Source organism: Prionailurus bengalensis, chromosome C1 (genome assembly GCF_016509475.1).
Source record: "Prionailurus bengalensis isolate Pbe53 chromosome C1, Fcat_Pben_1.1_paternal_pri, whole genome shotgun sequence".
In the NCBI taxonomy this organism is placed as follows: Eukaryota; Metazoa; Chordata; class Mammalia; order Carnivora; family Felidae; genus Prionailurus; species Prionailurus bengalensis.
Genome location: NC_057345.1, coordinates 103657293 through 103684491, shown reverse-complemented (window position 1 = coordinate 103684491; position 27199 = coordinate 103657293). Strand labels below are relative to the sequence as shown.

The 27199-nt window shown below is 40.6% G+C and overlaps 1 protein-coding gene across 2 annotated transcripts in view; it reads left to right on the top strand.

Annotated features, from left to right (window-relative positions):
* The first annotated feature begins 12580 nt into the window (after positions 1–12580).
* The window catches only part of FMO5 (flavin containing dimethylaniline monoxygenase 5), a 35066-nt gene continuing 20447 nt past the window's right edge, over positions 12581–27199 (top strand). The window contains exons 1-2 of one of the 2 annotated variants that reach the window (XM_043576017.1): positions 12581–12678; positions 13160–13332. In XM_043576017.1, coding sequence (XP_043431952.1) covers positions 13198–13332 — 135 coding nt within the window. In that variant the 5' untranslated portion in view covers positions 12581–12678; positions 13160–13197. Of the gene's footprint in view, positions 12679–12784; positions 12918–13159; positions 13333–27199 lie in introns of those variants that run through there. The other variant, XM_043576016.1, reaches the window with a different exon arrangement.

The window sequence follows — 27199 nt, the reverse complement described above, 5'->3', positions numbered from 1 at the left end:
GGCTCCAGGCTCTGAGCTGTCAGCACAGAGCCCTACAGGGGACTCAAACTCACGAACCATGAGATCATAACCAGAGCCGAAGTCGGACACTCAACCGACTGAGCCACCCAGGTGCCCCAGTAAAGGGGAACTCTTGATGTTATTGGTAGATTGGTATAGCCATTATATGAAACGGTATGAATGTTCCTCAAGAAATTAATAGAACTACATTATGATCGAAATATTGCACTTCTGTGCATATATCCAAAGGAAGCAAAATCAGTATCTCAAAAAGATATCTGCACTCCCATGTTTATTGCAGCATTATTCACAATAATTAAGATAGAGAATCTAAATATCCATCAACAGGTAAATGGATAAAGAAACTGTGGTATACAGGGATGCCCGGGTGGCTCAGTCAGTTGAGCGTCCAACTTTAGTTCACATCATGGTCTCATGGTTCGTGAGTGCCAGCCCCACGACGGGCTCTGTGCTGACAGCTTGGAGCCTGGAGCCTGCTTTGGATTCTGTGTTTCCCCCTCCCCCACCTCTGCCCCTCCTCTGCTTGTGCTGTGTCTCTCAAAAATAAATAAACGTTAAACAAATTAATTAAAAAAAGAAACTGTGACACAATAGAATATTATTCAGCCATTAAAAAAGAAGGAAACCTTGTCATTCTTTACAACATGGATGAACCTAGAAGGTATTATGCTAAGTGAAATAAACCAAACAGAGAAAGACAAAGACTGTATGGTACCATTTATATGTGGAATCTTGAAAAAAAAATGTTGAACTCATAGAAACAGAGTAGAATAGGGGTTATCAGGGCCCACGAGGTAGAGAAAAATGAGGAGATGTTGGTCAAAGAATATGAAATTTCAGTTATAAGATGACTAAGTTCTAAGGAACTAATGTACAGCATGATGACTATAGTTAATAATACTGTATTATATACTTGAAATTTGCTAGTGGAGTAAATCTTAAGCATTTCCACCACACACAGAGACACACAAAAGGTAATTACATGAGCTTGTGGATGTGTTAATTAACTTAATTGTGGTAATCATTTCACAATGTGTGTGTGTGTGTGTGTGTGTGTGTATATATATATATAGCAAATAATCATTGGTACACTTTAAATATGTATACTTTACTTTGTCAATAATTTCCTCAATTAAACTTGGAAATATCCATGGGCAAGTTTTTGTGTGAACAGAAGTTTTCTTTTTATTAATCTTTTTTTAAATGTTTATTTATTTATTTTGAGAGAGAAAGAAGGTGCAAGCAGGGGAGGGGTAGAGAAAGAGGGAGAGAGAGAGAATCCCAAGCAGGCTTCATGCTGTCAGCGCAGAGCCCAATGTGGGGCTCTAACTCATGAACCATGAGTTCATGACTTGAGCCAAAGCCAACAGTCAGATGCTTAATTGACTGAGCCAACCAGGTGCCCATGGACATAAGTTTTCCATTCTTTTCGGTAAATACCAAGGGTCATGATTGCTGCATGTATGGTTAGAGCATATATAGTTTGTGAGAAGCCACCAAACTGTCTTCCAAAGTGGCTGTGCTGTTATGCATTCCCACCAGCAATGAATCAGAGTTCCTGTCACGCCACAGCCTTGTCAGCATTCGGTGTTGTCAGTGGTGTAGATTTTGGCCATTCTAATAGATGTCTGGCATTATCTCATTGCCAGTTTAATCTGCATTTACCTGATGACACATGATGTGGAACATCTTTCCATATGCTTCTTTGCCACCTATTCATCTTCTTTAGTGAGTCTTGTTCTTTTTTGGATGTCTTGGCCAAGATTTTAAAATCAGCCTCACACACATGTGCATGTGCACATGCACTCTCCTACATGTTGAGGTTCGATTGGCATTGCATTGAATTTGAAGACTAAGTTGCAGTGACCTGACACCTTTACAATATTGACTCCTACAACTCACAAACATGGTGTCTCATCCATCAATGTAGGTTTTTAACATTTTTTCCAATATTTTTCTCCACATTCTGCCTAGAGAACTTGCACATCTTTGGGGGTTTATCCCCAGGAATGTAATATTTTGATATGAGACAAATGGCATTTTTTAAATTTTCATTTCAAATTCTTTTAAAAGACTGCCTGCCATGTAAAACAAGAAGACTGTCAATGTATTGTAGGTTTCATAACATGTTGAAGTGAAATATATGACAATAATAATGAAATTCGGGGGAAATAAAATTTTGAGCATACTGTTGTAATACTCTTATGTTGTGGAACAGTTAAAGAATAATTCAAGGTAGACAGTAATAAATTAAGGATGCTTATTGTAATCATTAGAATAACCACTAAAAATGTAAAAAAAATGATTTAAAAAGATAATAAAAGAGGAAAAATGAAGAACTAAAACATACTTTTTTTTTTTAACTTGTTATTCTTTGAGAAAGAGAGAGAGCAAGCAGGGAAGGGTCAGTAAGAGGGTAGAAGAGAATCTTAAGCAGGCTCCATGCTCAGCACAGAGCCCAGCATGGGAATTCATCTCATGACCATGAGATCATGACCTGAGCCAAAATCAAGAGTCAGATGCTTAACCAGCTGGGCCACCCAGGTATCCCTAAGAACTAAAACACACTTGGTTAAGCGAAAGGAAAGGAGGAACAAACAAAGAAGAGATGTAAAATTTTAAAAATAAATCAGTTTTGGGTGCCTGGTGGCTCAGTCGGTTAAGCGTCTGACTTCGGCTCAGGTCATGGTTCGTGGGTTCGAGGCCCCTGTTGGGCTCTGTGCTGACAGCTCAGAGCCTGGAGCCTGTTTCAGATTCTGTGTCTCTTTCTCTCTCTGCCACTCCCCCACTCACATTCTGTCTCTCTCCCTCTCTCAAAAATAAACAAACATTTAAAAAATAATAATAATAAATTAAAAATAAAAATAAATCAATTTCCAGTAACTGTATCAGTAATCACAACAAATTTAAAAGGACTAATTAGTCTTTAAAGTTTATTTATCTATTTGAGAGAGAGCACTTGTGTGAGCAGGGGACAGGCAGAGAGAGAGGGAGAGAGAATCACCAGCAGGCTCCTCACTGTCTGTGCAGACCCCGACACAGGAGTTAATCTCAAGAACCATGTGATCATGACCTGAGTGGAAATCAAGAGTCACTTAACTGACTGAGTCATCCAGGCACCACAGCACTAATTACTCTTTAAAAAAAGACTGTCAGGGTGCCGGGCTGGATCAGTTGGTAGAGCATGTGGCTCTTGATCTCAGGGCCATGAGTTCAAGCCCCACCTTGGGTGTAGAGCCTACTTATAATATAATAATAAATCTTAAAAAAAGAAAAGAAGATTGTCAGACTATTTAAAAAAAAAAGACCCAACAATATCCTGCCTACAAAAAAACACACTTTAAATATAAGCAGTTGATTTAAATATGAGTAACTGGAAATAAAATGAGAAAAAATATTCCATGCAAATAGAAACCACATGAAAATTGATATGGTTATATTAATAAATGTCAAAGTAAGTTTGAAGGAAGAGGTGAAAGAAAAAAGAAGGAAATTTATAATTAGAAGATACATTCCATAGAAAGAAGCCATAATCCTGAGTGTGTATGTACTTAGTAATATGACTTCAAAATTTATGAAGCAAACAATTAACAGAACTATATGGGAAAGACAAATTTAGAATTACATATTGAAATTTAACATACCTCCTTGATAATCAATACAGCAAGCAGACAAAACATCACTAAGGTTATAGGACATTTGAGCAACAATATCAAACAACTAACCTAAGCCACAGTTGCGGAAGGTTACACAGTCTCTTCAAATGTATATGAAACACTGAACACGATATAACATATGCTAAGCCATTAAACTAGTAATCAATTTCAAAGGATTAAAATCATACAAATTACATTCTTTAAGGCAACAAAATTAAGTTGGAAATCATTGATGATACAGTATCTAGAAAATCCCCAATTATTTGAAAATTAAGTAACTTCTAGGGGCACCTGGGTGGCTCAGTGGGCTGAGTGACTTTGGCTCAGGTCATGATCTCGTGGTTCATGAGTTCAAGCCCTGCATCGGGCTCACTGCTGTCATCACAGAGCCAGCTTGGGATCCTCTCCCCCTCTCTCTCTGTCCCTTCCCTGCTGGCTCTCTCTCTCTCTCTCTCTCAAAACTAAATAAACATTAAAAACTTTTTAATAAAAACAAAGAAGATAATCCATTCATCAAAAATGAAATTGCAGTGGAAATTAGAAAATAGTTGAAAGTAATAGTAATGAAAATACAACATATGAAAATTTGTGGGATGCAGCTATAGTAGTTCTCAGATGGAGATTTGATTAAGTAAATATCTCTACAAGCTTAAGAAAGAGTGAATGTAGAATGAAAGAAATAATAAACATAAAATCAGAAATTAATGAAATAGAAAATAGATATAAAACAGAGATTATCAATGGAGCCAAAAGATGGTTCTTTAAAAAGATTAATAAAATTGACAAAATTGATCAAGGAAAAGGAAGAGTGAAAAAAACAGAAATACCTAATATTAGGAAAGGCAGGGACAACATCACTCTAGATGCCATACACTTTAAGAGAATAATATGGGGATGTCATGACTAATTTTATGCCAATAAGTTTGACAGACTAGATGAAATGGGCAACTTCCTAGAAAAACATAACTTACAGAAATTGGCACAAGAAGAGAGAAAATTGGAACAATCCCGTATCTTTCAATGAAATTAAATCCATAATTTAAAACATTCCAACAACAAAATGCTAGATCCAGATGGCTACACTGGTAAATGCTACCAAACTTTTAAGGAAAAAGATCAACAATTCTATACAAAATCTTTCAGATAGGCCAGCATAACCTTGATACCAAAACCTATCAGGGATATTACAAGGAAAAAAAAATAGAGCAATATTCCTTTAGAATATAGACAGAAAAAAACTCAAAGTGAAAATTTAACAAATAAAATACAATGTTATATAAGAACTATACACATTATGGTTATGTGAGTTTATTCTAGAAAGACATAGGTGGCTTAACATTAAAAAAATCATTCAAGGGGCGCCTGGGTGGCTCAATCGGTTAAGAGGCGGACTTTGGCTCAGGTCATGATCTCGCGGTCTGTGAGTTCGAGCCCCGCGTTGGGCTCTGTGCTGACTGCTCAGAGCCTGGAGCCTGTTCCAGATTCTGTGTCTCCCTCTCTCTCTGACTCTCCCCCGTTCATGCTCTGTCTCTCTCTGTCTCAAAAGTAAATAAACGTTAAAAAAATTTTTTAAAAAAATCATTCAATATAATTTTAACAACAGGATCATCTTATCAGACACAGAAAAAGCATTTTATAAAATTCAACCCCCATTCATAATAAAAAGCCTTAGTTAACTAAGCATAGAGAGAAACTTCCTCAATTTGATAAGATTATTTACCTAAAATATACAAATCACATCCTCCTAACAAGACAAGAATGTCTATTATCACCACTTCTATTCGATACTGTATTAGTGGTCCTAACCAGTGCAATAAGGAGAGAAAAAAAATTTTTAATAAAAAATTGGAAAGAAAACAGTAGCATTTTATTCATAAATGACATGATTGTGTACATAGACTATACAAGAAATCTACAAAGTACTGGAAGTAATAGGTGAATTTAGCAAAGCCATGTGAAATAAAGTCAATATGCAAATATCAATTGTATTTCTTCATACTTGCAAGAAACAATTGGAAGATGAAAATGTAAAAACAATACCATTTACAATAGGATTTTAAAAATAAAATACACAGGACTAAATAAAGCATGCAAGATTCCACACTGAAAACAACATGGGGAAAAATAAAAGAAGACCTAATAATAGGAAAGAGTCTATTTTACAGATTAGAAGACTTATTTGTTAGGATGTCAGTTGTCCCCAGGCTGGTCTACACAATCAATGTAATCCTAATCAAAAGCCAGGAGACTTTTTTTGGCAGAAATTAATAGGTTAAATTTAAAATTTATGTGGAATTGAAAAAAACCTAGGAGAGTCAAAGTCATATTTAAAATCAGCACAGGGGCGCCTAGGTGGCTTAGTCAGTTAAACATCCAACTCTTGATTTCGGCTTAGGTCATGATCTCACAGTTCATGAGTTCCAGCCCCACATCGGGCTTGTGCAGACAGCACAGAGGCTGCTTGGGATTCTCTCTCTCTCCTTCTCTCTCTGCCCCTCCTCTTCTCATGCACTCTCTCTCTCTCAAAAATAAATAAACATTAAAAAATAAAATAAAATATGGGGCACCTGGGTGGCTCAGTTGGTTAAGTGTTTGACTTCAGCTCAGGTCATAATCTCATGGCTTGTGAGTTTGAGCCCCACATCGGGCTCTGTGTTGGCAGCTCAGAGCCTGGATCCTGTTTTGGATTCTCTCTCTCTCTCTCTCTCTCTCTGCCCCTCTCCTGCTCATGTTCTGTCTCTCTATGTCTCTCACAAATAGACATTAATATATATATATATATATATATATATATAATTAAATAAGCACAAAGATGGAAGATATATATAACTAGTCTTCAAATTTTAGATTAAAGGTAAGTAATTAATACAATATGGTATAGGTTTAGGATAAACAAATAGATCAATGGAACAGAACAGAGTCCAGATGTAGGTTCATACATATATGACCAATGACAAAGACACCAATACAATTTAAGGGGAAAGAAAATTCATAGAATAATACTGTTGGAAGAATGCAATATCCAGATGGAAAAAAAATTCACTTTGATCCTTACACTTACACCATTCATATTAATTTAAAATGCATCATAGGGGCATCTGGGTGGCTTAGATGGTTAGCATCCAACTCTTGATTTAAGCTCAAGTCATGATCTCAAGGTCATGAGATCGAGGCCCATGTCAGGGTCCATGCTGGGCGTGGAGCCTGCTTAAGATTCTCTCCCTCTCCCTCTGCCTCTACCGCTCTCAAAAAAGAAATAAAACAGATCATAGATCTAAATTTGAAATCTAAAATTATGAATCTTCTAGCTGGAAACACAAGACACTATATGAGCTTCGGGTGTCAAAAATTTCTTAAATAGGAGTAAAAAGTACTAACTGTAAAAGAAAAACTGTTAAATAAATTTCATCAAAATTTAAAACTTCTGCTCATCAAAAGACACAAAGTGAAAAGTTATGTCACAGACTGGGAGAAAATATTTGAAATGCATAGTTATGTGAAGGGTTTGTAAGCAGACTGCGTCTTTCAAATCAATAATAAGGCAACCCAGCTTTTAAATAATGAGCAAAAGATTTTCACAAACACTTGGCAAAAATATATATATACTGGGGTCCCTGGGTGGCTCAGTCTGTTAAGCGTCCGTCTTCGGCTCAGGTCATGATCTCACAGTTCATGAATTCAAGCCCCGCATCGGGCTCTGTGCTGACATCTTGGAGCCTGGAGCCTGCTTGGGAATCTGTGTCTCCCTCTCTCTCTCTCTCTCTGCCCCTCCCCCACTCTCACCTGTGTCTCTCTCTAAAAAATAAATAAACATTACAAATAAAAAGACACACACACACACATACACACAAATGGCCAAAAAATTAAATGGAAAGAATTTCAACATCTTTAGTCATTAGGGAAATTCAAACACCATGAGATAGTATCACACACCCACATCAATGGTAATACTGCCAAGGGCTGAGAGGCTATGTAGCTACTGGAACTTTCATATACTGCTGGTAGGTGTGTATAATAGTACAACTTCTTTTGAAAATTTTTCGCATTTTCAGCTAAAATTAAACATATACTGGGGCGCCTGAGTGGCTCTGTCGGTTAAGCGTCTGACTCTTGATTTCTGCTCAGGTCATAATCTCAAGGTTGTGAGATAGAGCCCAGCATCTGGCTCTGGGCTCGGCATGGAGCCTGCTTGAGCTTCTCTCTCTCTCCTTCTCCCCCTACCCCTCCCCTGCTTGCACGCTCTCTCAAAAAAAAAAAAAAAAAATCAAACATATGCCTACGTGATGACCTAGCAATTCCACTCAGGCACACGAGAAAAATGAGAACACATGTTCACACACACACAAACACACGCGTGTACTCATGCACACACACAGAGACTTACAGAAAAATAAAAAGCCTTCTTCATAATACCAAAAAGTGAATTAATCCAAATGCTCATTAATAAGAGAATGAATAAACAAATTGTATATGCATAGAAAAAAAAGAGCAAACTACTGTTACATGCAAACCACTTGGATAAATCTTAAAAATATTAAGTTGTATAACAATACCAAGCACAAAGAGTACATACTGTATAATTCTATTTAAATAAAGTTCAAGAACAAATAAGACTACTGGATGTTAACTGAACTTACTGTGATCATTTCACAATATATAAACATCAAGTCACTCTGCTGCATACCTGAAACTAATACATGTCAATTCTACCTCAATTTTTAAAAAGACTATGGTAATGGAAATAAGAATATCTCTTACATCTGGAGGTGGGTGTTGGCTGGAAACATGCACAAGAAAATGCTCTATATGACACCTCTGTTCCACATCCGTCATCACATTCTATCTCTGAACCATACCCAGGATCCTCTAATTCTCCTGATCTCCACTGGTCCCACCCTAGTCCAAGTCTCAACTGTCTCTGATGTACATGCCAGAAAAAGGACCCTTCTGCCTGAGGAGTAAATGAGAGGACTCATTAGGTAAGAGTGGTGTTCTCTATGTGAATGAGTTGGAGCCATTACCACAAAACTTTCATTCCCTATTGATTCAGGATTTTAACTTAACCTGATTGTCTTTTGTGCTACTTTAAGATTTTATGACTCTTCTGGAGCCTTAACCATAGAATGTAACATTGTTTCTATGGGAAAATGCATTTTGATTTTCAACAATTGTTTAGAAAACTTTTTAGAACCCAATCATTCCCTCATTGGGGAGTTGTCCCTTGTTTTTTTTGTTTTGTTTTGTTTTAATAGTTTTTTTTTTTTTTATTCGAGAGAGAGTGAGCAGGGGAGAGGGACAGAGGGAGAGAGAGAGAATCCTAAGCAGACTCCAAACTCAGTGTGGAGCCTGATGCGGGGCTCCATCCCACAACCCTGGAATCAGGACCTGAGCCAAAATCAAAAGTCCGATGCCTGGGTAGCTCAGTTGGTTAAGCATCCAGCTCTTGATTTTGGGTCAGGTCATGATATCACAGTTCCTGGGATCGAGCTATGCATAGGGTTCCATGCTGACAGTGCAGATCCTACTTGGATTTTCCTTCCCTCCCTCTCTTTCTCTCTCTCTCTCTCTCTCTCTCTCTCTGCACCCCTCCCCCACTCTGTCTCTAAAAAAGAAAAAAGAGTTGGACACTCAACCAACTGAGCCACCCAAGTGCCCCATTAATAGTATTTTAAAGTATCTTTAAATCTTTTAAATGGATTTATAGTCTGTGTTTCTAACCATCTTTGAAAATCACGAAGGGCAGAGTCTTCCACTGCTCGTTCTATAACAGTATGGCGTGCAGCCAGGAGCCACGGGAAACACAGCATGGATGCTTGCCCCACGTTTCATCTCAAGTGAGCTGATTCACAGAATGTGTCCTTCAGATTACGCTTGAACGAATCTCTGTATCCACATCTTGTGCAAGGGTTTACCACATCTGTATTTGTTTCTTAGAGCAGCTCTAGCTGCCACAAGTTTAGTGGCTTGAAACAATACACATTTATTCTCTTACATTTCTGGAGACCAGAAACCCAAAATGGTATCTTTGGGCCCCAAATCATAGTGTCTGTACAGCTGTGCTCCCTCCAGAGGTTCTAGGGGAGAATCTGTGTCCTTACTTTTTCCAGCTTCTAGAGTTGCATTCTGTGGTTCCTGGGCCCTTCCTCCGTCTTCAAAGTCAGCAGCATACCATCCGCCTTCAACCATCCACGTGGCCTTCTGTCTCAAAAATCAAACCTTCCTCACTTTCCCTTTTATGGCGACACCTCTGATTACATTAGCCTCCCTGGATAATCCAGGATAATCTCCTCATCTGAAAGATCCTTACCTTAACCGCATCTGCAAAGTCTCTTTTGTCATATAAGGTAACATCCACAGGTTCTTTGGATTAGAACATGGATCTCTTTGGGACCATGTTTTCAGTCTACCACAATGCCTGTGCTTTATCTCCTCAGGTCCTTTCGGTATGATTTTTCCCTCCCTCCTCTGTGCCTAACAAAAAACCTAGCCCACAGCAGGTGTAGCATAGCTGCTGCTATGCTGTAAGTGACTCCTGTAGTAGCCGGGGTTAATTGATGCAGGCGTTACTACCATAACAAATCTCCAAGTGTTAATTCAACAAATGTATATTTCTCACTCATGTCACAGTCCGGTGCTGATCAGGAAGTTCTTCAAACAAGATCTAAGCTAAGCTCCTTCTTTTACGGCTGCCATCTTAAAAGAAGTGGCCTCCAAAGTGCAATATATATTGAATGAATGTAAAATGCAGACTTAACAGAAAGAATTAGGACATGGGAGAACCTCTGACTAGAGGTAAGGCTATGTTGTTCAAAAGCCCCTCCTGGGTTAGACCTTTGCAGAAACTCCTCTGGACAATTCCACATGTATGCACACACACATGCATACATGCATGTACACACACTCCTTCAAAAGCCTCATATATATTACCTTGGAATTAGTCACTGTCATCTATCCTGTTATTTGTGTTACTGTTCTTTCCCAATAGCATGAGTAACTGGGTAGAACCTACCCGTATTTTAGTTTGTACGTATTGTTACAGCCCGGTGAAGAAATCCTCTCATTTGCAAACTGGCAGTTAGACCAAACAGAATTTGAGTCAAGGCTTAAAACATTTTACAAGTAATTTAAAAATAATACAAAACGTATTTTCCAAATTTAAAAGTAATTGGGTGGCTCAGTTGGCTAAGCATCCAACTCTCGGTTTTGGCTCAGGTCATGATCTCACAGTTTCCTGAGTTTGAGGCCTGTGTGGGGCTCTGTGCTGACAGAGCAGAGTCTCGGGATTCTCTCTCTTCTCCCTCTTTCTGCCCCTCCTCCGCTCATGCTGTCTCTGTCTCTAAATAAATAAATAAACTAAAAAAATTGTTTTTAAATGTTTATTTATTTTTGAGAGAGAAAGAGCACAAGCAGGGGAGGAGCAGAGAAAGAGGGAGACACAGAATCTGAAGCAGGCTCCACGCTCTCAGCTGTCAGCACAGAGCCCAAGGCAGGCCTTGAACTCACAAACTATGAGATCATGACCTGAGCTGAAGTCGGATGCTTAACCACTTAACCAACTGAGTCATCCAGGTGCTCCTAAAAAAAAAAAAAGTTTTTGAGTAATTGACTTAATTATTTGTAATTGCAAAACACTAAGTAGTAAAGAACTAAAGTAATATTACATTTTAAAATATTAAGTTTTAAAAGTAATTCTTGCATTGTTCTGAAATTGTAAAAGTAAATCAATAAGGGAGGGATTAATATGCAGTTTGTAAAAGTATTCACTGTTTTCCTGAACCTAGGCATCTCTAGTACATTCAAAATTATCCAATTTATGAGTAACTCGTTTGTAAATTAAACTGCGTGGTTTGCATCCTTGCCTTTCCACTTACTGGGAAGATGAGGGTGATGATATGCTTGCCTCATGGGGTTGCTGAGAAATTACATGGGTTCATTCCCGTCAGGCTTTTTGAAACACACAAGGTGAGTCCTTGAGAAATGATAATTATCGGTCCATGGAGGATGCTTTTGGGGGAGGCCATCAAGTCAAAACCCAGGGCTGACATTATTGACATCAAACCATCTTAAGCCAAGTTGACTGAGAGAGTAAGTAGAAGGTAAACAGATGGATGGCATCAGCCACTGCTTATCTCCAACAACCCCTCACATCTGCCAGAGCAGACTCCTGGGTTGGACAGGCGCTGATTCTGACTCGGTGTGTGAAATCCTACATCCCTTACACTGGCCTCCTCTGCATGATTTTATATTTGAAAAAAATTGTTTTATTGTTTTTAATTTTTTTTTTAATGTTTATTTTTGACAGAGAGACAAAGCATGAGCAGGGGAGAGGTAGAGAGAGAGAGACAGACAGAATCCAAAGCAGCTCCAGGCTCCAAGCTGTCAGCACAGAGCTGGATGCGCGTGCAGGAGGGGCTAGAACTCACTGGCCCGATCTGTAAGATCATGACCTGACCCAAAGTCAGATTCTTGGCCACCCAGGCGCCCCTCAAGTTCTATTTTCAAAGTGGATATTTATGTTTTTAATCACATATGTAACTGTGTGAGAGAAACCACTTTTAAAAAGTTTTTCTATTTTATCGAAATTCTGTTTATGTTTGGACTTCTCTGCTAAACTATAAGCTCCTCTAAGGAGGAAACAATCCCTTTCTCACTGAACGCCAGCAGCAAGCTCAGTGCACAGGTATTGTAAGTAAATTTCTACCACCAGCGGGGAACTAAAGAGCCACTCTGTGAGGTGAGAGTGGGGTGGGAGGGGGAAGGAGGATGCTGGGGTCTGTTTTAACAGATCTCCTGAAAGGCGTTCTCCACTCAAGCCTTTAGAGCGAGACTTGCTTTGGGGTTGTCGCTGGTTTCCCTTCACCAGGAGGAGTTTGTCACTTTAAGACAGATACCAGGAAGTTAAAAGTGGATGTGGAAGGGCGGGGAGGGATAGAGACACAGGGCCACTCTGTCTCCAGGGAGGGTAGTTGCGTGTCTGGGCGGCCACAACTGAAAAATAAAGGTTGTAGGATTTTTTTTTCTGCCCAAAGCAGGGTTGGCCCACGTTATATTTTCGCTGCAGGAGGGAGTGGGTGCCGCTGAGTGGCTGGGCTTTGGCTGGAAGGAGGTGGAGAGGAATGGCTCCTCCCCATTGGCTGTTGCTGTTTGCACTCAGTTCCTTTATATGTCTTTGATAACAGCTGAAGGGCAGAGTAGCCCCTGCATGACAGCTGAAAGATTGGCCAAGTGCTGCAAAAGACAGTGAGATGGGTTACCGCAGTGGGGCTCTCAGCTCTGGGTCTTGCAAACGCAGGGCTCCCATATCCTTTGCGCAGCCATTCCCTACAGCCAAAGGGAAGGCAGAATCTGGCTTCCCCCAAAGCACCTGTTGAGGCAGCATTTATTTGGATGCGGAGACCAAGGTCTCTCTTCCTCGAAATGTGTTAACTGATGTGTGCTTTCTGTCTTTTGTCCCTTTTTTTTTTTTTTTTTTTTTTGGACAGGTTACATCGATCCAGCCTGGGGAAGACATCTGGAGACCATGACCAAGAAAAGAATTGCTGTGATTGGAGGAGGTGCAAGCGGGCTCTCTTCTATCAAGTGCTGCCTGGAAGAAGGCTTGGAACCAGTCTGTTTTGAAAGGACTCATGACATCGGAGGACTCTGGAGGTTCCAGGTAAGTCTCCTGGTTCTTTAATACTTGTAAACCTCTCTGCCACTAAGGGCCCCACAGGAGTGTTAGTTTGCAACCTCAGGAGCTCCCCAGGTGTAATTTGAAACTTGAGCGCACAGAAAGACCCAAAAAAGTGGCAGGCCACTCCAGGTTGGTAGATGGCAGGTTTAAATAAGCAAGGGACCTTAAATATGAGGCTTGTCCTGGGCAGCAGTAATACACGTAGATCTCTGCACCCACCACATGTTAAAAATTCATATAGAGGCGTCAACTGGCTTCCATCAGTACCATGCACATGGTCTCAACACCACATCACTAGGAAGGCAAGCAGAATGCACATTCCAAGAAGTCTCTGAGGGTCCAATTCCTGGGTCAACCTGTGGTCACATCCTCTCGATGACCTCCTCCCAACATGCCACTTCTCCTGACCAGCTTTTACGGGGGGGGGGGGGGGGAGTGTCACACAACCCCCTCTTCCATAGTGTCCCCTAAGCAGTCAGCAAGGGGTTTCAGTATCACGGAGGTGGTTCATTTGGTGTCTGTCTGCACTGGGGGGCAGATACCATAGCAACAGTGTGGTTACATGCAAAAGAAAACACAGATTAAGATAATGATTCTCAAAACAATTATTTTTTCCACCAAGAGCTGCATGATTCCAACAACTGATTTATTAAGTTCCCTAGTTTGGGGGTGGCTCCTTCAGGGATTCACTTATGTTCTCATGTGATTTAGTAAAGGCGATACATTAGCAGACTCATCAGGTATGAACACACAGCATACCTGTTCGGATAATGGCACGGGTGCCTCCTTTTGAGACAAAAATAATGCCCGAAGCCATTCTATTTTGGAGGGCAGTTCTTCTCACTAGAGATATTTCAGTATTCAGTAAGGACAAGTTTTGTTGGTTATCATTTAATATTTCCTGGATGAATTTAGTAAGGGCATCTATATGTGCTATAACGTCCGCCAAACCAATGGAGGAAACAAAGACAACAGCCACAGCCAAATAATCCGTCAGTGAAAGACACGGTGTACCTACCTAGTCTTGAGAAGAGAGAAATTGGCAACTATTGTTACCATGGTGGTGGGGAGGGGGGCGATTCTCCCCTGTGCCAAGGGAAAACCCATGGTGCAGTGGTCCCACCACCCAGGTGGGAGCCATAGCCAAAGATTTGTGCCACACAACCACTGAGCCCCTTTGGGTGGCTACCCAATAAATACCCGGGTGATGTGACCAGTCAGTGCCAAACCAGTCACTTTCCCTTAATATGACAGGATGATTACACAGTTCCCATGATGTCTATCTCATATTCTTGTTACAGCTGGGTTGGTTCTGTTTAGAATGACTTTTCTCTTCCTAATAAAGGGGTGCCCAGGTGTTCGAATGTCCATAAACTCATCCCAGATCTGGCTCAGTGGTGGTATTTCTAGAACCAATCCATTCAGCAGTCTAATAAATGTGTAGTTTAATTGATAGAAAAAGAAGACCCATGCCCAGTGTTATTGATCGTGTGTGCCATGGGCCAGGTTTCCAGATTAGTACTGGTAACATCAGATGAAATCAAGAGTGCTAGTCCTAGCTCATCCTTCTTAATGTACTGTGTTAGGGCCTTTTAGTCCCTTTCCTGGAAGGGCGATACCCACCGTGGCAAGCCTGAGGAGCAAGAGGGGGGCAGCTGCCCACATACCCATCGGTTGGATTGACTTCTTTGTTGGACATAAGAGTGGGCCCACTGAAAGGTATTTCCATCAGGTGCCCATCCTGCAACTGGACACCAAAGGAGCAGCAGAGTCTAAGGTCAAACAGATGTTTAGTAGGAAATTGTATGGGGAGGTATTTCCCTGCTACAAGAATGCCAAGGCCTCATCTTTAGATGTTAGTGTGGCTACAGTTTTAGGACTTTGACCAAGTCATGTATACCATCCATGTTGGCCAGGGGAGGCGGCACTGTCAGGCGTGAGATGGATTAGGGGTGGGTTATGCCAGAGCAAGACCCCCATCTTCTCCCCCTCTTTTAATGGTACCTGTTCCATTGCAGGTATAGTATGTTTCAACAACAGGTTAAGCTTATAGCAGAACAATGGGATCCCAGAAGAGACTGACTAGTTCCTCCTCACCCAGGAGTGCAAAATAACCACCAATCCCAGCAGAACTTCCCACTGCAAATTCCAGTAGATAATGACTTTCCCAGGTGTGATGGGATTTGGTGTTTTCAGCAGCATAACTTGTTGATCCTTGGTATGAGTTGGGGCAACAGGTCTTACTGGTTGATCATGAAAATGTGTTAATGCCTGGAATCGTACCTTAGTCTACTTGGCCAAGGTGGTTTTACCTGTTAGTAATGTCATCTGCTCCTTTAATATTCCATTTTTCCTTTCTACCAACCCTGCTGCTTGGAAGCAGGAACCTCTTTTTACTTTCAAGACTCTTTTTTTAATGTTTATTTATTTTGAGAGGGAGAGAGAATCCCAAGCAGGCTCCACGCTGTCAGCACAGAGCCCGATGTGGGACTTGATCTCACAAACCATGAGCCAAAATCAAGAGTCAGATGCTTAACTGACTGAGCCACCCAGGCACTCCTCACTGTCATGACTTTGACCAGTCTTGCACATCATGACCCTTGAAATGGGACCCTCCCCCCCACCATCACATCTACTGATGAAGGTATCCATACATGATATTCAGTTTCTATAATCCCCTAATGGTGGCAGCCTGGTTTGCATAGTGCCAGGGGAAAGCTTGGACTAGGCCAGACGCCAGTGTCCACACAAACCAGGACATATGTACAACCTTCACACAGAGGGATGGAGATGATATAATCAATTTGCCAGTCCCATACTGGTTGAGAACGCTGGTGGGTGACTCAAGATTCCTTTGGTATTTACCTTTGGCATTGTTTAGAACACACAAAACATGAGTCACTGTAGTTCAAGGGCAATACGGGCTAAGGTATCAGCTTCCTGATTGCCAGGGGATGTCATACTTTATAAGCAGGAATGTAGAAGACAGCCTGTACCACAGCCCCTTGTAGGTAGACCCAAATGTCTTTTTACATATCTTGATCCCCACAAGGGCTTATTCATGATCATCCACCCCTCAGCTTCCCAATGTCCAAGCCATGGGTCTCATCCCTTTAAAACAATCCAATTGTCAGTGCAAAGGGTTAACAAAGGATTAACAGCTAGAACTTACGAGCGATTGATCGCCAGCCAAGCTGTTCTGAGTTCAGCCCACTGGCTGCTGAACTTTGTTCTTTGTTCTTGTTTCCATCCAGATGGTGTCATTATTGGGTTAAGTAGTAACTGCAGTCCTCACAGAGGGATTTCCTGGACTAGACCCATCTGTGTACCAGACATCAGCCAAAATTTCCCCACTACCTCCCCACAGGCTACAGGGACACAACAGGTATAGGGGCAGGGGCACTTGGAGGATCGATATACCCCACAGGTCCTAACTGTACCTGCATTTCTAGTAGGCTGCTGGACAGGGTGCTCCTCTGCTGCAAACAGGCATGCCACTCAATCACAGTGGGAGTTTGAGCCATAGCAGAGGTGGGTCAATGGAACGTATTTTCAACCCATCCCTTCATAGGTAGGGAAGCTCTTACCACAATGTGCTGTTCCTTAGTGAGAGGCTTAACCTGAAGGGGACCTTGGTACACTGATAGGAGCTGTTGCTCTATGGTGGTATGTCAGGTTGTTACCTACTTCCAGAGCTAACCCAAATTCCTAGGAGTACTCTCCTCTTCTCTTGTTTCTGCCAGTGTCCAGCTCATATATTCCGGAGTCACAGACCCATCTAATTCAAATGGCAGTCTTGCTTGAGCGATGCTCAGAACTAACCTGCCTTCTAGCATTTTGGCCTTTCAAAGACAGCTTACTGCTCTGATCCCCAGTTGGGGGGGGGGTGTCTTACTGTTCTTTACCAGGTGATATAAGGCAAGGGGACACTGTATCAGCTGGGGAATAAAAGTCCTCCAAAGCCCCTAAATCCCTACAAAGACTGGCATCTCATTCACATTATTAGGGGTTGGATAGGCTTACACCTATCTGGGACAACAGAAGTCTTATACGACCAGACAGCTCCCAAAAACTTTACAGTGATGTCTTGGCCTTGAATTTTTTGTGGGTTCACTGCCCATCCTCTCTCTCTCCAATAAAGCTTCCAGGGTGTCCTGCAGCAGAAGCAAGTCTTCCCATGTTAACATTGTATTATCAATGTAATGGGCCCATTTTAGTGATATGGAGGAGACCAGGATGGGTCTCAGGCTCCCATCCCATGACATAGGGTAGGGCTGTGCAGGTAACCCTGGAGAAGCACTTGGAAGGCCCATTGTTGCCTCTCCCATGTAAACGCCAATTGGTCTTGTGACTCAGTGGTCAGGGGTATACTGAAAAAAGGCATTTGCTAAGTCCAGTGCAGCACAGTGCACTCCTAGGACTCTGGCCAAGGTATCTAAGATGGTGGCAACGTTGGGCACAGCTGTCTGGATGGGGACGCACTACCTTGTTCAATTCTAGGTAGTGTGCGGTCATTCACCATGAGCCATCTGACTCTTTCACTGGCAATGTTGGGCTGTTGAAAGCACTACGGTCACTTACTGCAGTTTTGGATTGCTTCTCCTAGTTCCTTGTGCCCCACAGGCAATTTATATTGTTTCACAGTTACCAGTCTGCAAGGATGACAGGCTTACTGGTTGCCAGTTGAGGCTTCCCCTCAGCACTTGTTTGATTTACCCAGAATTCAATGGAGATTTGCCCAAAGATAGGAGAAGGGGTGAGGAGCCTCCAACTGCCTAAGCCTAGCCTTTTAGTCAACCAGTGATCATTACCTCTTGATGACCTCCTCCAACAACAAGATATTTTATCTTTCATCAGGAAATGTATGATGGGTTTAATAATGATTAAACTTGGAAGAATTCAACCTGCTGACCTCTTCTCAGCTGCTACCACCTCAGGTGCTATTCAGGTTCTTCTTTCCCTATGCTGGCAGCAAAATAGGACACAGGTTTCTTTACTGATGTCTATGAAAATGCCCCAGAGATCATTTTCATTTAATGAGTTTTGCTGCTATCTGAAAGAGAGTAACAATCTTGCAGGTGGGCAGTGTGAGGGTGGAGTGTAAAAAAATAACAAATATTAGAAAATGTAAAGTGGTGGGGTGCCTGGGTGGCTCAGTTGGTGAAGGGTCATTCACATGATCCCACGGTTCTTGAGTTCAAGCCCTACATCAGGCTCTGTGCTGACAGCTCGGAGCCTGGAGCCTGCTTCAGATTCTGTGTCTCCCTTTCTCTGCCCCTCCGCTGCACTTCCTCTCCGTCTTTCTGTTTCATATAAATAAACATTTTTAAAAAAGAAAAGAAAAGAAAATGTAAAGTAGTTAGAAAATTTAGAGTGGTTGCTCCTGGTCTGCATTAATAAGTAAGTGATCTTGAAATACCTGCTTACAACTCCTTCCGGGGATCCCCTTTTCAGTCCTCTAACTTTATGATCCTTCCACTCCCCTCTCGTCCCCTCTCCTTCTTTCAGTTCTGGTTCAATGTAAAAAACTTTTTTTATGTTTTTATAACTTATTTTTGAGAGAGAGAGACAGAGCATGAGCGGTGGGAGAGGCAGAGAGAGAGAGGGAGACAGAGTCCGAAGCAGGCTCTGAGCTGTCAGCACAGAGTCCGATGTCACGGAGCCCGATGTTACAGAGCCCGATGCTCGAATCACGGACTGCTAGGTCATGAGCCGAAGTCAGAAGCTTAACCGAATGAGCCATCCAGGCGCCCCAAGGATTTATTTATAAAGCATAAATATATTTGCTGTGTGCTCCAAGTCAGCACAGAGCCCAATACGGGGCTCAAACTCACGGCCTGTCTTAAGAGGGCAGAGGGTGCCTGCAACTGGGATTTCTTGTCCTTGCATATATTCAGTTTTAAAATTGAGTTATTAATATTTACATCCAGTCCTACAACTTGTTACTAAGTTTAGGTATCATCTACTTAAAAGATAGTTAAAATAATTATATGCCAAAGAATACCAACCTCCTTTACGGATCTTCAAAGTGGCATGCATTTGGGTTTGCTTTTCAAATCACTTTTTAGGGGCACCTGGGTGGCTCAGTTGGTTAAGCGTCTGACTTCAGCTCAGGTCATGATCTCATGGTTTGTGAGTTTGAGCCCTGCATTCGGTGGGCTCTGTGCCGACAGCTCAGAGCCTGGAGCCTGCGTCCCTCTGTCTCTGCCCCTTCCCTGCTCACACTCAGTCTCTGTCTCTCAAAGATAAACAAACATTAAAAAATAAAATAAAATCACTTTCTAAACCAATGAATGGCATTAAGGTGTCCAGATGTGTTTCAGATTTCATAAAAGAAGACAATGTTGACCAACTGCTTAAAAATGGCTTTATAGCATCTTGACTCTGTCTTGAGGAACAAACTCTATTTGACAATAGTCCTTATTCAGACCTAGAGTGAATACTCCTTGGCAGAACCCCCATGCCTTAGTTTTGGGCACAAGCTGAAAAGGCTATTAATTAGTGTTTGGTAATTAGTAGAAAATCATACTTTTGAAATCCAGCCAGAACTTAGTATAGAGGTTAAAATCACAGCCTGGGTTCAAATCCTGTGTCTGTACCTACTAGCAGAAAAAAATCAAGAGTCAGAAGTTTAAATGTCTGAGGCACCCAGGTGCCCCTATTATAATTATTATTATTCAGAGACCCTGGAGTGGGGCCCAAGCTTTTGGTGTCTTTGGTAAGCATCACAGCCAGGTTTGGCAATGACTGATCAGGCATGAAATCACTTCAGGACCCCATTCTACCTGATTATCAGGTTTCTGGCTTTTAATTCCAAAGTGGTTTAAACTTGTTCTCTGTTAAAAACTTAACTTGAGGGGCGACTAGATGGCTCAGTCAGTTAAGCGTCCAACTTTTGGCTCAGGTCATGATCTCATGGATCATGAGTTCAAGTCCTGCATCGGGCTTTGCTTCCTTAAAAATAAATAAGCTATATGTCATCATAACTCTCTAACCTCTGTTAAGACAGACTACATCTGTGCCTATTATTATATTGTATGTAATATACTTACACATATACATACATGTACACACACACACACACACACACACTATATTTCTAGAGCCAAGTGTAATGCCTGCCACATGTTAAGTGTCAAATATATTTATGCTTTATAAATAAATCCTTGGGGCACCTGGGTGGCTCAGTCAGTTAAGCTTCTGACTTCGGCTCATGACCTCGCAGTCTGTAATTCGAGCCCCGCATCAGGCTCTGTGCTTACAGCTCGGAGACTGGAGCCTGCTTCGAATTCTGTCTCCCTCTCTCTTCCCTGCTTGGCTCTGTCTCTCTCTCTCTCAAAAATAAATAAACATTAAGAATTTTTTTGTTTAATCCCTTGAGAAGCACAATGTCTTGATTGGCTGCTTACAATGCTTGTGGAGGGACACCTGGGTGGTGAACTGATTTCAATTCAGGTTGTGATCTCACCATTTGTGGGTTCGAGCCCCGTGTCAGGCTCTGCGCTTGATAGCATGGAGCTGATTGGGATTTTCCGTGTCTCCCTCTGTCTCTGCTCCCACCCCACTCACGAGCGTGCAGACTCTCTCTCTCTCTCTCTCTCTCTCTCTCTCAAAATAAACATTAAAAAAAAAAGAATGCTTATGGAAATAGAGACTTTCATTCTCATATATTCCACAGTTATACAGTTGTGGGTCCTGAGGTATTATAAACATCCATTAATTTGGAAATAAACATCTCTTACATGCCAATGTTGTTTGGTCAAGAATTTCCTCTGAGATCTGTTTCTACCACCCCCTTATTATTTGGAGTCCTGCTTCCTCGCCCCCACAACCTTTCTGTGATTCACTGGGGGTTTCACACATAGGATCATCCCAAGCACTTTGGAATTCTACCATTGCTGCCACGTGTCCAGTAAGACATCGGGCACTCAGGGCTGCCATTTTCTTTTTCTTGTGATAGGTCTTAGAGATTCAGCATACATGTTTTTCTTCTCCGACACTGTCGCTTGCACTCTCCCATCTCTTTTCCTATGTCTCCATTCCACTTGCAAAACAGGAGTAGGATTCAGTCTCCACTTGCCTTCTTCTTGTTATTGCTGAATACTTTGCAGTAATAATTACTTATAAGTTCTCAAGACATTAATTTCAGTCATTTCTTGGTCTCCTCATTAACATTAGATCAGACTGATAGTGGAAAGTAGGTGCTAATGGGAAATGTATCTTTTTGATTCTTCACACTTTAATATTACTTTAGGAGTGAAATAGCTTTAAAATGATAAACTCCTTATGAATGCTGAGGATTTAATACGTATTTAATGCTGGAAAATACTTTTTTAAGAGTCTTTAGGAGAGCCTGGGTGGCTCAGTTGGTTAAGCGTCCGACTTCAGCTCAGGTCACGATCTCATGGTCTGCGAGTTCGAGCCCCGCGTCGGGCTCTGGGCTGATGGCTCAGAGCCTGGATCCTGCTTCTGATTCTGTGTCTCCCTCTCTCTCTGCCCCTCCCCCATTCATGCTCTGTCTCTCTGTCTCAAAAATAAATAAACATTAAAAAAATTAAAAAAAAAAGAGTCTTTAGTCAATCTGAGTTTTCTAAATCCTTAAAGCATACCAAAGCAGTGCTTTCGAACTTTAATGTGCATATGAATCACTGGAGATTTTGCCAAAATGCATTCTGATTCATTAATCTGGAGTGCTGCCAAAATTCTGCATTTCTTTCTTAAATTTTTTCTTCCAAAATTTTATTTAGATTCAAGTTAGTTGTGTACATATAGTGTAGTACTGGTTCCAGGGGTAGAATTTAGTGACTCATCACTTACATATAACACCCAGTGCTCATCACAAGTGCCCTCCTTAATGCCCATCACCCATTTAGCCCATCCCCCCACCCACCTCCCCTCCAGCTACTGTCACTTTGTTCTCCATAGTTAAGAATCTCTTAGGGTTTGCTTCCCTCTCTGTTTTTATATCTTATTTCATTTTTCCTTCCCTTCCCCTTTTAAGAAACAAATGTTCGTCATTTGTTTCTTAAATTCCATATATGAGTGAAATAATATGATATTTGTCTTTCTGTGACCAATTTTGCTTAGCATAATACCCTCTAGCTCCATCCATGTCATTGCAAATGGCAAGATTTCATTCTTTTTGATGGCCGAGTAATATTCCCTTGTACATATATACCACATCTTTATCCATTCATCAGTCGATGAATCAGTTTGGGTTCTTTCCATACTTGGGCTATCGCTGATAGTGCTGCTATAAACATTAGGGTGCATGTGCTCCTTCAAAGATTCTGCATATCTGATAAGCCCCTAGGTTATATAGATGCTGCTAATCTGAGAACTACATTTCCAGTTGTAAAGCTCTAAACAGCATATGTAGGGGTGCGTGACTGGCTCAGTCAGTAGAGCATGTGATTCTTGATCTCAGGGTTGTAAGTTTGAGCCCCAGGTTGGGTGTAGTGATTACTTAAAAATAGTATCTTAAAAAACAGAGCATATATATATATGTAATATAAAGAAAGATACCATGTGTATACAATATAATGTAAAATGTGGTGTATTGATAAATGTTAATTTAAAATATAAAAACATTCTTTATTTATTTTTAATTAAAAAAAATTTTTTAATGTTTATTTATTTTTGAGAAAGAGTGAGACACAGCATGAGCAGGGGAGGGCCAGAGAGACAGCGAGACACAGAATCTGAAGCAGACTCCAGGCTCTGAGCTGTCAGTGCAGAGCCCAACGTGGGGCTCAAACCACGAACCGTGAGATCATGACCTGAGCTGAAGTTAGACGCTCAACTGACTGAGCCACCCAGGCTCCCCTATTTATTTTTGACAGAGAGAGAGAGAGAGCACAAGCAGGGGAAGGGCAGAGAGAGAGGGAGGTAGAGAGAATCCCAAGCAGGTTCCACACTGTTAGTGAACAGCCTTATGAAGGGCTCAATCCCATGAACTGTGAGATCATGACGCTAGCCAAAATCAAGAGTCGGGTGTTTAACTGACTGAGCCACCCAGGCATACCTAAAATATAAAGTTAAGTAATAAATACCGTTATATGAGTAGCTTTTAAAAAAACTCTTAGGGGCACCTGGGTGGCTCAGTTAAGCCCATGACATCGGCTCAGGTCACGAATTCACAGTTCATGAGTTCAAGCCCTGTATCAGGCTCTGTGCTGACAGCTCAGAGCCTGAAGGCTGCTTCAGATTCTGTGTCTCCCTCTCTCTCTGCCCCTACCTTGCTTGCGCTCTGTCTCTCTCTCTCGCAAAAATAAATATTAAAAAATAAATAAATAATTCTTAAATTTATTAACTCTCTTCCCACCAAAAAAAAAAAAAAAAAAAAAAGACGAATGAATACAGAAGAACTTCAAAGAGGGTATAGAGCAGTGGTGCTCAGCAGTGGCTGTACTGTGAAGAGTTACCTGGGAAACTTTAACAAATACTGATGTCAGTGCATCCAGAGATTCTTCTTTTATTGGTCTGTGGTCTCAATAAAGGTCTCCATTACTTATTTCTCATTGCAATTGATGTGGAGACCTTTTCCCTATAGTTTTTACCCCAGCTTTCTCAGGTGATAAATGAGGATGACATTGTACCTTTTTTTAAATGTTTATTTATTTATTTTGAAAGACAGAGAGAGAGAGTGCATGCACATGGGTTCCCATGAGCAGGGCAGGCACACAGAGAGAGGGAGAGAGGGAATCTCAAGCAGGCTCCACACTGTCAGCACAGAGCTCTACACGAGGCTTCAACTCACAAACCATGAGAGCATGACCTGAGCTGAAGTCGGACGCTTAACCCACTGAGCCACCTAGGCACCCTATCAGGCTTCCCTTGTTTTGATGACCTTGACAGTTTTGAGGATTATTAGTTATTTTATAGAATGTCCCTCAGTCAGGATTTGCCTGATGTTTTTGTCACCGTTAGACTGCGGCTATGGATTTGGGGGAAGAAGACCATAAAGGTAAAGTAACATTCTCATCGTATCACATCAGTAGTATGTACTCTCAATATGACTTACTACTATTGATGTTAACCTTGATGACCTTGTGTTTGTCAGATTTTGCCACTGTAAAGTCCCTCGTCTTTTTTTCTCCCTTGCCATACTATACACTCCTTCCCATACTCTACTCTTTGAAAGAAAGTCACTATGCACAGTATACACTTAAGGACAAAGTTGGCTTTTCTAGGCCTTTTGTCTTTCAATATAAACTTTAGTATCAAGTTGTCACTGTCTACAAAATAGCTTGCTGGGATGTCGGTTGGGATTGCACTGAACCTATAGATCACCTTGAGAAGAACTGATATGTTAACAATGTTGAGTCCTTCAATCTACAAGCACCGAAGATCTTTCTACTTATTTAGAACTTTGATTTTTTTCATCTGTGTTTTATAGTTTCTGCATATAAGTCTTACACATATTTTATTAGATTCATGACTAAGTATTTAATTTTGTGGGTCCAATTGTAAATAGTATTTTTTTTTTGTAAATTTAAATCCAATCACTCATTTCTGGCATATAAGAAAGTAATTGGCTTTGTATATTAACCTTATATCCTCCAACCCTGCTATACTTGCTTATTAGTTCCAGGTTGTTGTGGTTTCTTTCTGTTTTTTTAATCCATTGGGATTTTCTACATAAACAGTGATGTCACCTATGGATAAAAATAGTTTTATTTCTTCATCCCAATCTGTATACTTTTATTTCCTTTCCTTTTTTTTTTTTTTGCTTTAATGCCACTTTATTTATTTTTGTTTATTTATTATGTTTTTATTTATATTCCAGTTAACATACAGTGTAATATTACTTTCAGGTAAACAATATAGTGATTCAACACGTCCATAAAACACCCATTGCTCATCACGACAAGTACACTCCTTAATCCCCATCACCTATTTAACCCATCACCCTACCCACCTTTTCTCTGGTAACCATCAGTTTGTTCTCTGTAGTTAAGAATCTGTTTCTTGGTTTACCTCTCTTTTTTTCCCCTTTGCTTGTTTGTTTTCTTTCTTAGATTCCACATATGAGTTAAATCATATGGCATTTGTCTTTCTCTGACTTCTTTGATTATGTCATTATGACTTAGCATAATACTCTCTATCTCCATCCACATTGTTGCAAATGGCAAGATTTCATTCTTTTTATGGTTATTATTCCAATGTGTGTGTGTGTGTGTATACACACATACATACCATACTTTCTTTATCCATTCATCAGTCTATGAACACTTGGGCTATTTCCATAGTTTGGCTACTGTAGATAACATTCCTGTAAACATTGGGGTGCATGTATATCTTTGAATTAGTATTTTTGTATTCTTTGGATAAGTACCCAGTAGTGCAATTGCTGTATCATAGGATAGTTCTATTTAACTATTATTGGAACTTTATTGGAACCTCCATACTATTTTCCCCAAATAGCTAAAGCAATCTTGAAAAAGAAAAGCAAAAATGGAGGCATCACAATTCCAGACTTCAAGTTATATTGAATATAATATATATATATATTATATATATATATTATATATATAGTGATCCAAATAGTATGGTACTGCTACAAAAACAGACATATGGATCAATATAACAAAATAGAAAAACCAGAAAGGAACCCACAACTATATGGTCAGTTAATGTTTGACAAAGCAGGAAAGAATATCCAACAGGAAAAAGTCTCTTCAAAAATGGTGCTGGGAAAACTGGGCAGCAACGTGCAAAAGAATTAAAATGGACCACTTTCTTACACCACACAGACAAATAAATTCAAGGGGTGCCTGGGTGGCTCAGTCAGTTGAGCGTCCGACTTCAGCTCAGGTCATGATCTCACAGTTCGTGAGTTCGAGCCTTGCGTCAGGCCCTGTGCTGACAGCTCGGAGCCTGGAGCCTGCTTCGGATTCTGTGTCTCCCTCTCTCTCTGCCCCTCCCCGGCTCATGCTCTGTCTCTCTCACTCTAAAAAATGAATAAATGTTTAAGAAAAATTTTTTTAAAGAAAAAAATTCAAAATGAATTAAAGACCTAAATGTGAGACATAAAACCATAAAAATCCTAGAGGAGAACATGAGCAGTAACCTCTTTGACATCAGCCATAGAAACTTCTTTCTAGATATGTCTTCTAAGGCAAGGGAAACAAAAGCAAAAATAAACTCTGGGGACCTCATGAAAATAAAAAGCTTCTGCACAGCAAAGGAAACAATCAAGAAAACTAAAAGGCAACCTTCAGAATGGAAGAAGATATCTGCAGATGACATATCTGATAAAGGGCTAGTATCCAAAATATATAAAGAATTTATAAAATTCAACATCCAAAAAACAATCCAATTTCAAAATGGACAAAAGACATGAATAGACATTTTCCAAGGAAGACATACAGATAGCCAACAGACACATGAAAAGATGCTCAACATCACTTATAATCAGAGAAACACAAATGAAGACTACACGAGATATCACGTCACACTTGTCAGAATGGCTAAAATCAACAACACAAGAAACAACAGGTGCTGGTGAAGATGTGGACAAAGGGGAACCTTCTTGCATTGTTAGTGGGAATGCAATCTGGTACAGCCACTATTTCCTTTTCCTGTCTTATTGCACCAACTAGGATTTCTAGTATAGTGTTGAACATGAGTGGTGAGAGAGGACATCTTTGCCTTGTTCCCAATTGTAGAGGGAAATTGTCCATTTTCTCACTATTAAGTTATGAAGTTAGCTGTAGGTGTTTTGTCAGTTGTTTTTATCAAATTGAGGAAATTTTCCCTTTTCTTAGTTTGCTGAAGGCTTTTTTTTTTTTTTAAGTCATGTACGGGTGTTATATAAACAACATTTCACAAAAACAGAAGAAAAAAA